Genomic DNA, 12104 nt, shown 5'->3' with positions numbered 1-12104 from the left:
GAATTAAATTATTCCTGTTGCTTTTAACTTTACATCTACATTTTCTTGAGCATTCCCCAGTCAGTTCTGTGCAGAAGGTTTTAAGGAACTGGCTCAGAGTCAGGTGAGAGGATACCATGAGCTGCAGATCACATCAGCAGGTACAGGGTGTTAGCATGGAGATACACATAGCTAACATCTGTGTCAGACTGCAGCAAAGCAGCCTCTCATGGCAGGCAGTCTTTGTCTCCTTCATGCAGCACAGCTTCTGTATCATCACGTGTCTCAATCTTCCCTCCCTTTCAGGGTGGGTTTTCTGCAGGGATGGGAATGTGCACAGTGCAGGCAGTGAGGGTGTCTCACCCAACCAGCTCTGCTGCTGGACACTTGGTGGTAGACGTACCACAAAGGATCTCAATCCCACTAAATTGTTCTTTTTGACTGCATCAAGCACAGGCTTCCTACTCCTCTCTCCCAGGCCTTGCTAAGCCAGTGTATCAGCTATTGTCACACTGTGCTGCTCCTGCCTCTGCTTTGCTACTGTGACAGCTGCGTGACCGCAGCTCTCCAACAGTACTTTAGTATTTTTTGCAGGTGGACTGTGTTTCTTGGACTGACCCATAAGAACTGTTCCACTTTCCCTTCCTCATCCTTGCAACAGACCAGTTTCTTGGATGGCATATTAAAGAAGCCAGCTGTGCAGGTCTAACAAGCCCCACACATAATGGGGCACTCCATACTTGTTCTTCCTACACGGTTTGACTTGCACAGCCAAGAAATTCAATTAACAAATTGTACAGTCTTCACCAACATGCAATAACATATTCATGTCATTGGGCACTACTGAACCACAATGACAATTTAGATTCTCTGCTGTAATTACTCACGAACAAACTGATCCCAGGAGCACACCTCAAGAAGATCTTTTAGATTAGGATCTCATCTTTTCCAGTGTAATTATGCCACATAGTAGGCGTAAGTATTTCTCTTTTTCCTTCTTTGCTATTTCGCATTTGACACATTCCTTCACTAACCATGAGAAAATATGATTAATTCTGTGATATGCCTAAAAATCCTACAGAACAGTAGGTAAGCATTATATAGGGAGACATTTTGCTATGTTCTTTATAAATACATACACACACATTTTTGTCTGCTGTTGGCTGCTTTTTTGACTTCATCTGTTTGAGCCTAAATCTCAAAGTCGTGATGGCTGGCATTCCCCAGGAACTTATTCCCAAATGGACAGCATAAATGGGGCAGTTTTTTCAAACAAAGAATAAGATTAGTGCTTATTTTCTCAGTAAGGAAAATGCCTGAAAAAATTAAATTGTGTCCTACAAAACTATCCTTGATATTAGTATATTACTATGATGATATATTGCAATACATAATACATTACTATGATGGGATAGACAAAAAATATGAACAAAAGAGTAAGCGTACTCGGCTCTGGACCATGGAGAATATGGGTGGAAGTAGTTCCCAAATCAACACTACCAAAAAAAAAAAGTCTCTTCCTGTTGTTCACTGGCAAGGATATAAGAGACTTGAAAGTAATTATTATTTAGGACTTCTCCCTTTCAGTGTTCCAAGTCCCCAGCTCAGACAGCACAGTTTTGCTACAGTACTGCTCCAATCAGAAGCTGTATTTCCAAAGCTCAGACTGTGATAGCAGGAGAGAAAAGGCTGACAAGTGGGCGTTGAATTTGTGCCTTAAAAGATGCACTCATCACTTACTAGACTGCATGCAAAACAATGTAAAGGATAGAAGCTCCCAATTTTGTTGCAGTGTGTAGATGATGTTCAGAGTGAAAGATGGTTTCAAAGACTGACTGAAGCTTTGAGTTTAGGCTGATGGGGGTTCCTCCTCTGTGACTGGTTATTTGAAAGTGAATCTCCACATTTTCATTATTTTCTTGTGTATCTAGAGGGGAAAGAGTTAGTGTTTCCATGCAATCTCAGGTTTAACAAGAAAACTAAACAAGGCTTTAACATTTCCATTTAATATTTCCTCTGACAAGTTCATTTTTCTTTATTTTCTCAATGAGTTCTCTTTCCTATTCTATGTAATAAATATATACAATTTTCCTCATGAATGGATTGTGGCATTGTAGCAAAGAAAAATTGTAGCAATTTTTCATTCTGGCATGCTCATTATAATTCTTCACAATAATTGTGAAGACACCACAAATCAATCTTTTTCACTTTCACACAAAACTGTTATTAGGACAAGAAAAGGAATTATTCACCTTAGCCCCTTAAGGATGCATTCACATTAATACAACAAATACTGTAATTTCATTTTGAACAACTTGCTATGTAAAACATGCGTTGTCTTACTCATCTTTTATCCTTCAGAATAAATCTTCTGTAGCATGAAGGTCAAACCACATGAAGTCACAGATGGAATGGAATTGTTTTGGAAAACTGGTAAGCAGATACAACAGCCTACAGATTCATGCTCTATCAGTTACGGTGGAGGGAGCATACCTCCCTAACCTAACACAAGTGTGGAAGGACAATGTAGCACAGCAGCCAAAGAGGAGATCATCACAGACACAGATACTGAAATATTTTAGAGAAAAAAGATCAGAACTAATTAATAATGACTATCAATACACACCTGCTCTAAATTTATTTTTAAATCCTTCCTCTTTCCTTCAACAACATGGATACATTCTCATTCAAAAAAAACCCCCATTACTTTATTTGTTTCAAAATCATGAGTTATGAGCATCCTGATAAAAGCATTGGAAGATTATTAACTTCTCTGATCATGTGTTATTGGGATCTCTGAGATTATCAATAATGAAAGCAAACTTAGAAGCAGGTTAAAACAGAACACACAGTATGACTGTTGAGGTTTAAGAATTTAGTGCTCTCACTGAGACTCTCCAAACCAATGTGCCAGTCACTCATTTCTCTTCCCCCTGCAGCAGGCCAGAGAGGAGAACTGGAGGCAAAAAAGGTAAAGATCATGGGTTGAGATTAGAACAATTTACTGGAAAGAGAAAAAAGATAAGGAAAGAACAGTAACAGGAACAATATTAATAAAAAATGTGTAAAAAAGAGGGAGTGAATCATATGCCAAAAGTGCTCAGCATGGAGCTCAACTTGACCACAGTTGCCCTGACCATTGCCTTCGGCTCCAAATCCAAGCGCTCCCTCCAGCTCAGAACCGGCATTATACGACCACTCTCTCTGGCTCAGAACTGGCCTTATCCAACCATTGCCTCCAGCTCAGAACCAGCACTATCCAAGCGCTCCCTCCAGCTCAGAACCAGCATTATCAACCACTCCTTTAAGCTCAGAACCGGCATTATCCAAGTGCTCTCTCTGGCTTGGAACCAGCGTTATCCAAGCACTCTCTCTGGCTCAGAACCAGCATTATTCAAGCGCTCCCTCCGGCTCAGAGCCGGCACTATCCAAGCGCTCCCTCCATCTCAGAACAGAACCACCACACTGCTGCCTCCCCCACACTCACTCACCCAGACCAGGCTCCAGCCCAGTCCTTGGCACAGTCCCAAGCAGGACCATTCCCAAACAGTGCTATGGATGAGGCCACACTGCTGGCTGCAGGTAGGGCTGGTGTACAAACACACCTTCCCATACCCATTTTAGGTACAAGTTTGATATAAAAATGAGTCTAAAGGTATTGGTCAATCAGTCTGACAACTTGATACCTTGCTAGGTTGTCTGAGCTTTTCCTCAAACAGGTTGGGCAACAGTGCCTAAAGACAAACTTGATTTGTATTTCAACATCAATCTCTGGTTTATGTTTCATATGTCTGAAACAAGACCAGCCCAAATAGCTGAAAAAAACCTGCAATGATTAATTTTATTGATACAAAACCACGCTCATAATGCTTTTCAAAGGTTATACTAAGACAGCAGCAAAAACTGCAATTTCCCATAAAGAGGGATACACAGTAATTTGTGAACTCAAAACACAACTCCCCTATTTTCTAAAGAAACAGTTGCTATCTAGCTTTACCAACTTGTGCAATTTAAAAATGATTACTCTGCACATTTTATCAGTTTATAAAGGCAGTCAAGAAATATGTGGTTGCAAAGACATCTAAACAAACACAGAAATACAGTTGAAACTTCAATAAATCATCTAAACCATCTATCTAAATCATCTATGCAGTGCTGCAGTATGAATTGCATCTCTATTCCTTCAAGAAAAGGTGTTACCGTTCTTTAAAACTTCTGAAATAACACAACATTCCTGTGCAGTTTAGTCCATTGCTTTACTAAGTATTTAGTCCAAGAGTTTTCCTCAAAACATAGCGTAAATATTTGTGTGTGTAAAAACTAGGCCAATCACTACTTGTTTACTTCCTTCATTCCCTGCCACCTCTTTGGGACAAATATTGAAAGCCCTCTCTATAGCAACCTACCACAGAGCACAAGGCTTACATACTTATTCCCACATCTCACTCTTCCCCTTTCCTTGCCTTTTTTCCTCCCTTCCTCCACCACCTCAAACTTTGCCCTGTAGTATGCATCTACGAAATCTCTTCTTCTTTTATTAAGCCTTAATGGCAAAAACAGCTTAAACACAGCTGTATCTAAAACCTGGCATCACATTGATTTGCAACAGTTTGCCTATTTCTGTAACTCAGCTCCATCAATGGGCTCTGAAAAATTCATTTTCAACCTCTGCTCATCATATATACAAGAAAACACTTTGATACAACCTACTAGAATCTATGCTTCAAGTTTTGTAGTTTTAAAAGAAGAGCAAATGAAAGTTGAATATGAACCACTTTAAAATTCCCTGAATTAATGCAGATAGCCTAAATTTTGTTTTCTTTTGAACAAGAATACTACTGTCCAACTCTACACTGTAGTATGGAAGAGTTTTTGTGTACATCAAATGCAATTGAGAGAAGAAAAAGTTTCAAGGGCAGAATCTGTCACTAGAACAGCCAAAAAAACTGAACCTGGAAGGAGGCAGAAGAGCTTCTAAGCACACAGGCTCTTCTTCAAATCTGCATCAAAAGCAACAAATCTCAAGGTAACAAGAAGACAGGAACAAACACTCCCCAGTTTAACATCGTGATGTTATTTATCAAATGTTCTGAATGTAAACAGTGGTTAGGAGTGGAGGCAAATGTTCATGTTCTTTAGGCATCTCTAGGCCTATGTTAACACTTCATTTTTCTACAGGAACTTTTCTCAAATTTCCAGAAAGCATAAGAGGAAACGAGCAAATTAAACTCCTGTTTCTGTGACTGTCTCATTTGCAGAGGAAGTGCACAGTAAATAGTCTATGCAAGAAGAACTAAAGAAAGGAAGCTGGATCAATTAATTATGGATTGCATGGCAAACAGCCTCTATCACTAACTTTGCACAGACCCAGAAGTGTCGTGGGGCAGATCACTGAGATCAGTTCTTCATTCCCAAGAGCCAGCAGTGCCCTGGCAGCCAGGAGGGCCAAGCATGTCCAGGGGCATCAGGCACAGCAGCACCAGCTGGGCAAGGGAAGGGCTTGTCCTGCTCTGCTCTGCACTGGGGCAGCCTTACTCCAGTGCTGGGGGCAGATTTGGGTGCTCAACACAAAGATCTAAAGATCTACATTATTCTAAAGGGGGTCTATGAAGATGATGAAGGGTCTGAAGGAGAAAGCCAAGGAGTGGATGAGGTCACTTGACTTATTCAGCCTGGAGGAGACTGAGGGGAGACTTCACAGCTCTCTCCAGCTTCCTAACAAGGGGAAGGGGAGGGGCAGCCCCTGATCTCTTCATTCTGGTGACCACTAACAGGATCCAAAGGATCAGCATGAACCTGTGCCAGGGAGGTTTAGGTTGGACATTAGGAAAACTTTCTGCACCCACAGGGTGGTTGGGCACTGGAACAGGTGCCCCAGGGAAATGACCACAGCACCAGATGTGATGGAGTTCAAAAAGCATTTGGACAATGCTCTTGGGCACATGGTGTGACTCCTGGGGTCTTCTGTGCTGGGACAGGAGTTGTGCTTTCCTGCCAACTTAGGATATTCTATGATATATGTGCTTTAAGCAGGACCAGGAGCAGACTGAAGCACAGCATTCTCCCTGATCCAGTGGCTCTAGGGTGCCTACAGCTCAGGGCACCACACCCTTGTTATTCAGCAAAGGACTTGAGTGTTACAGTGATGGTAATTGTAAGAAGGACCCTGACAAGGCACAATATGCTTTCTTTACTGTACTCTGTTCATGCAATGGAGATACAGTCTCAAATAGTGACAGCACCTTTTCTTCTGGTTTTCCTCACCATGACAATGGCAGCCTTAGTGCTTAACTGAGTTTTTAGTGTCAGATATCACTGTATGTCAGCTGTTCCTTGCTTCTCTCAGGAATGTGACATATTGGACATTTCAAATTTGGGATTAACCACACGTGGGTAATGAACAAAGGTGAATCCAACATCACTTGAATTCAGTTTGGGGAATATTCATCACTCAGAAGAAGAAGAACCAGTGATTCTTCTTGAAGAACTGGAATTATTGGTTCATCAATAAAGGTCTTCATTCTTCTTCTGTCACTTGATATGCTTCCACAACACTGCATCCTACCTGAACATTTCAAAGGGGACTTTACAGTTATTTAATTCCACACCATTATTTTTGGTACAATCCCAGCTTCTGCCTTACTCTATAAAAGGGCATAGCACTTCATTTCAGTGTGCTGCCTTTCTCTGACAATTTTTAATATGCCACAGGAAAGTGAGTGCCAATCTTTTTAAGAAAACCTCAATATAGTTGAGTTGATTGAAAATCACAAGTGAAATATTGTTCCTAGGAACATTTTCTATTCTTGGCTAGCAATGTCGATTTGCTCTTCCTAAATACTAGTTTATATATTTAACCATTTAATTTTTGATATCACCTATGCTCTTCCATAATTTCAGGAAGCAATTAGCCATTCTTTCACTAAAAGGACTCCTGTAGTCTAAATGCCGTAAAATTCACCATGTTACTTAAGTACATTGCCATGCTTCCTGTAGGAATTATTAAATTGAAAAGTAGCAGTGATATATATATATATATATATATATATATATATATATAAATGCTACTCTGGCCATGACTAATCCAGTCCACAAAATGGTTCAGGATGTTGCAGACTAAAACTCTCATTTTGTCACTTTCTTCCTAATGGCAACTCACACAAAGAAGAATAAATTGTTCTGGCAAACTTGCTCCCAGGTTTCCCCCTGTATGATGCTGCACAGAACCTCCCACATCCGTTCTGAAGGACAAAGGGGTGCCCTTCATGCTCCCCTTTTTTCCCACACCCAAGTCTCTTGATTGCCTCAACAGTTGTTTTCCTTTCTCTTCATCTTAGTGCCACCAGATTTGAAAATAAAAATAAGGATTAACTACTTGCAGCTGTCTCATTGTTCATTCTAGCTCTATAAAGTAATTTTAATCTCCTCTTCTCACTAAACTCCTCTTGTTAAGAGTGTGATATCTATTATTCTTTGTGCACAGCCTAGAACAATGGAGTGCATTATTAACCAGCCCATGAGTAGCTGTCACCAGCACTATAAGTGTATTTTATGTACAGAGCCCACACTGCATATATACACATACATATGAATAAACACACATCAGAGATATCTAATTAGGGAGCTCAATAAATTTTAAGAAGTGGAATTCCAGAACAGCTAATTTATCCTAGCTTATTTCTGCTTTTTTTCCTCTACATACCAATGACAGTTCATTAATACATTCTCAGCATGTTAACAGGAACAGCTGTTAAATAATAAATGCTGGGCTGTATTATTTTCAGTAGGTGCTTCAGCAATTAAGCTCTGGGTGCCTAATTTCTAGCTCAGTTAGGAAAAATAACTATATCTTATGCAACCAAGCAAAATACTAGGCATTACCCAAAGAGTAACAGCAACATCAAAATACCCATTGCAGAGAATTACTGTTCTCTGTGAGGAAAAGTTGGAAACCCAAAGCAAATCAACACACCAGAACCTCCTGTATTTCTGCTTTATTTAAACCAATCCACCCTCAGGCAGCACAACTCCTAGGTCTGTGCAAGAGAAGTAGAGAGAACCTCTAGGCATGACAAAAAGGCACCCTGAAGTCACACACTCCCCAAATCAGCCTGCAATATCATTAATCACATGCAACATGAAACCACATTCTAGAGCTAACCCTCCTAATATTCACCACTAGCTTGGAGAAATATTCACCAGAAGAAAATCTTCAAAAGTAGTCAAGAATCTACAATATTGCACATTTCAAATTTTAAAATAGCTCTTAGCCAAACAGCCTAAAATTAGGAGAAGTTCATATTTGAGGAAAAAAACCCTACATTTCATTTGGTCTGCCTACATAATACATATGGCATTTCCTAAACATGAGAACCAGCTTTGACTACAGAAGACTGTTAAGCTACCAAGCAGAAAAAAACCCCAAACCAAACAGCTACTATCTAGCTTTTCCCCTTGCAAGGTGTCTTGATTGCCTTAATCCACAGACGACTGTTCAATTAAAAACAAAGGATTTAAAAACATGGTTAGGACTGCAAACATTCCTGTGAAATGTTTATATTATCAGCATAGTCTGATTTATGTATTTAATTTTATATTTTAACCATTTTCTAAATTCTAATTTTAACCAATTTTCTAAAATGTACTGTACTTCTCTGACAGTCATTTATCATTTAAGAAGAAAAGTAAGAACCATCACCTTTCACAGGCTTTCTTGTTTGAAAAAATAGAAATTTTAACTATTAAAGCTACCACTAACTTAATAAAATAGTACACATGGTGGACTGCAGCATTTCCTTGTTCTAGTTTGAAATGTATTCACATGATTTACATCTGATTTACTACACCACCTGACTCATTACTCTGAATAAGATAACTGTTCTATCGCTCACAACAAGACCAAAATACATGAAATATTAGTTCCCCACAGAAATTATCTCCCCAATAAATGCACAAAAATTTCAGACTTATAGCATGCTTTCAGTTTCCTTTTAAAAATAAATGTTAATTTAATATTAAATAAACATTAAGAATAACTGATTGGGGGCTTTTTGTGTGCAAGTATTAGCTTTTCAAACAGTCAAACTCTCTGAATGCAAAAGCTTATCACACATCTGTTAGAAGGACTGCATTCATTACTGTCAGCTATCAATCAGTCACAGTAGAACTCTCCTTAAAACATGAAATGTGATTTGCATGGAGCCCTGCTCACTGTTGCTGAGCACCAGTTAACAAATCATCCCTTTCATTTCAAGCTACAGTACCTCATGAAGCATTATCATAACTTAAAGCATCAGAATATTTGGAATTAATTACATTTTCTTGCTTTGTGCCACCTATGTGAAGGTGGTCAGGCACTGGCACAGGTTGGCTGTGGATGTGGATGTCTCATCCATGGAAATGTCCAAGGCCAGGATGGACAGGCTCTGAGGAACCTGGGACAGTGGAAGGTGTCCCTGCCCATGGCAGGGGGTTGGAACTGGGTGATCTTTGAGGTTCTTTCCAACCCAAACCATTGTGTTACTGTATTATATTGCACCAATATAATGCAAACCTCCTTTGCTATGCACCAATCCTACAAACCTCCTTTTTCCCCTGCAGTTCCTCAGTAATCCTGAGTATCTTCACAACTATTTTTACATTGACAAGGGACTTCTTGACTGATGTTGTAACAACCAAAACTAGAAGTCTAGATAGAATTACTGCATTATAAAATACATTTATTAAAAATGACCTAAAGTTCAAAACAAAGAGCATTTTATACTGGATATGGCATACTGAAATGACTAGGAATAGCTCAAATCTTCTGCTCTCCTGACTCCTATGAGTCAGCCATGAGTCTCATTACATTTCATGGTGACTTTTATGCCACATTTTCAGATTCATAGTACTTCAAACAAGTAAGATCCAGATTCTGGGGCTCACAATTCAGAAAAAAAAAAGCCCTCAAAAACTAAGCCTAAAGGACATAACATAGCAGAACAATAAAGAAAGGGCAAGAATATTAACTTATAATGATACATAACGTGGAGGACATGTAATGGAAATAAGGTAAAGAGTCCTCTGAGCCAGCAGGACCAAGTTATCTTGAAGAATGCACAAACCAGCACCAGGCAAGGCAGGTGCACACCCAACACAACCACACAGCACCACCAAGGGAACGGTGCTTCCAGACCCAATGTGCCAGCTCTGCACAGCACAGCAACACAGCATGCACACAGACCAGACTGGGTTTGGAAACACTGAGGTTTCCAACACAGCTGAACATTTCTTCATGCATAACTGATCACAAAATTGCAGTTTCAGGCTGTCTGTAGGGTAAGCAAGGTAACCCTGCTGACGTCCAGATTACATTCAGTTCTTGCTTTCAGCCTTCAGATCTGCTAGAACTGAAATTATTTTCTTTAAGGAGGGAGGGGGGTTAAAAAAAAAAAGCGTAGGTTTTTAATAAATTCCACAGCAACAAGAAGGGCTTGTGCAAGTTCCGTGACCTGAAACCTTGGCTACATTTTTCAGTGAAGCAGGTAACAATTTAGAGGTCAGCCCAAGTCTGACATCTTTAAAGAACTTTGACAAATGTCATATTACATTTTACAGGACAATCAGTGTCAGCATAGTGTTTCAGCTATTATGTAGACAAATGGAATTTCATTGAGCCTACCTGACGCACGTCTGGTGAATCGGTTTACCGCTGGAGCTGAAAGAAAAAAACATTTTGATTATTTTTGTAGTACTCTAACTGGCTTTAAACATAACAATGTTATACTTCATTCCAAGTGTGACAACTACAAACACCAGATAAGCATTATTTTTGTATCTTTACAGGAACCCATTGGTATTCCCTTTAACTTTTAAGTAGCTTTGCAGGAGATGGTACATAGTAACTAAAAAGCTTTCGAGACCATTTTCAGCTTTCTAGGAGTTACTTACTGCTGATCATGAGTGGATCTGAAACATTTAGATCTGCATCTCCATTATTTATGGAGTGCACAGAAATCGGCATCTTGCAAACAATAATGCAAGCAGGGTATGGGAAAAAATTTACTTAATTTTTACAAAATATACCTATTGGAAATCAGGCACTAAAGATACTCCTATAGAGAAAAAGATCAATTTGTAATCCCATTAAAAGATCAACTTTTGCTTTGACTAACCTTTCAAACTCCTTAGGCAAGTCAATAACAATGCCAACCCCCACCAGAACCCCAGTGCAAATGTTTCATAGTGCCATCCTGGCACATCTCCAACTGCATGCTGCAAACAATTGCAATCAGGCTCCTGTCTTGTTTCCAACTGGGAGAGACTGCAAAACACGACTTAAAACACATGGCTTTGCCTCCATTTCATTTCTAGGTTTACCAGCTCCTTCAAGAGTTACTAGAGATAAAATAGATAAATAGTTTTATGTTTTGCCTTCCAAATACAACCTTCAGACTTCTAATTAGTAAAAACCACTGGTCTTGAACTCTACTTTCATGTGATATATTAACTGCTGGAATAAAGAGCAAGAAGAAAATCTGAATGACCTAATTTCAAATGTGGGCAGCAGCCACATTAAAAATGTATGCCCTTACAGTGCTTATTAATATTCAACCTTAAAAACTGCCCTTCATGTTTACACAGAACTGAAAAATGAAAAATATTAACCTTTTTATTGTAACCCAAGAATTTTACATGGGAGTTATGCATCATGTCTTGAACACCCAAGCCAAGAGATAAAAATTGCTGAGAAAAGAGAAGAGACAGTAACAACAGCCTGAGATGCAAACTGACTTGTTATTCCTTTGGGTACAAAAAACCAGAGCAAAGCTACAATTTCTGAACCACAGCCACAGATGGTTTGTACCAGCACACACAGGAGTGACAGGTCCAAGTGGCAAAAAAAATACACTGGGAAACCCACCTACAGAGGTTTGGAGTGCTAGCCACAAGGAAGAAATAATAAGGTTATTATTTGGTTAATAAGCTGTTACAACCCCCAAACACATATATATGTGAGCACAAGAGTAACATAACCAGCAAAGTTATTCTGAAACATGAATTCTAATGCCCCTGAACAATTTTTCTTTAAATAAAAAGACAAAAAATGTAGACACATTTTTATCAAAACAGACAGCATATTTTAT

General features: G+C 39.3%; 1 protein-coding gene across 2 annotated transcripts in view; it reads right to left on the bottom strand.

The window, feature by feature from the left end:
• Positions 1-12104, bottom strand: part of PRKAR2B (protein kinase cAMP-dependent type II regulatory subunit beta) — a 75396-nt gene that overhangs the window by 34471 nt on the left and 28821 nt on the right. For both annotated transcript variants that reach the window (XM_059472731.1, XM_059472732.1), the window contains exon 2: positions 10640-10675. In XM_059472731.1, coding sequence (XP_059328714.1) covers positions 10640-10675 — 36 coding nt within the window. The remainder of the gene's footprint in view (positions 1-10639; positions 10676-12104) is intronic.

The sequence above is a fragment of the Ammospiza nelsoni genome, chromosome 5 (assembly GCF_027579445.1).
Source record: "Ammospiza nelsoni isolate bAmmNel1 chromosome 5, bAmmNel1.pri, whole genome shotgun sequence".
Classification (NCBI taxonomy): domain Eukaryota; kingdom Metazoa; phylum Chordata; class Aves; order Passeriformes; family Passerellidae; genus Ammospiza; species Ammospiza nelsoni.
The sequence above is the reverse complement of the archived record's forward strand: the minus strand, read 5'-3'. Positions and strand labels throughout refer to the sequence as shown.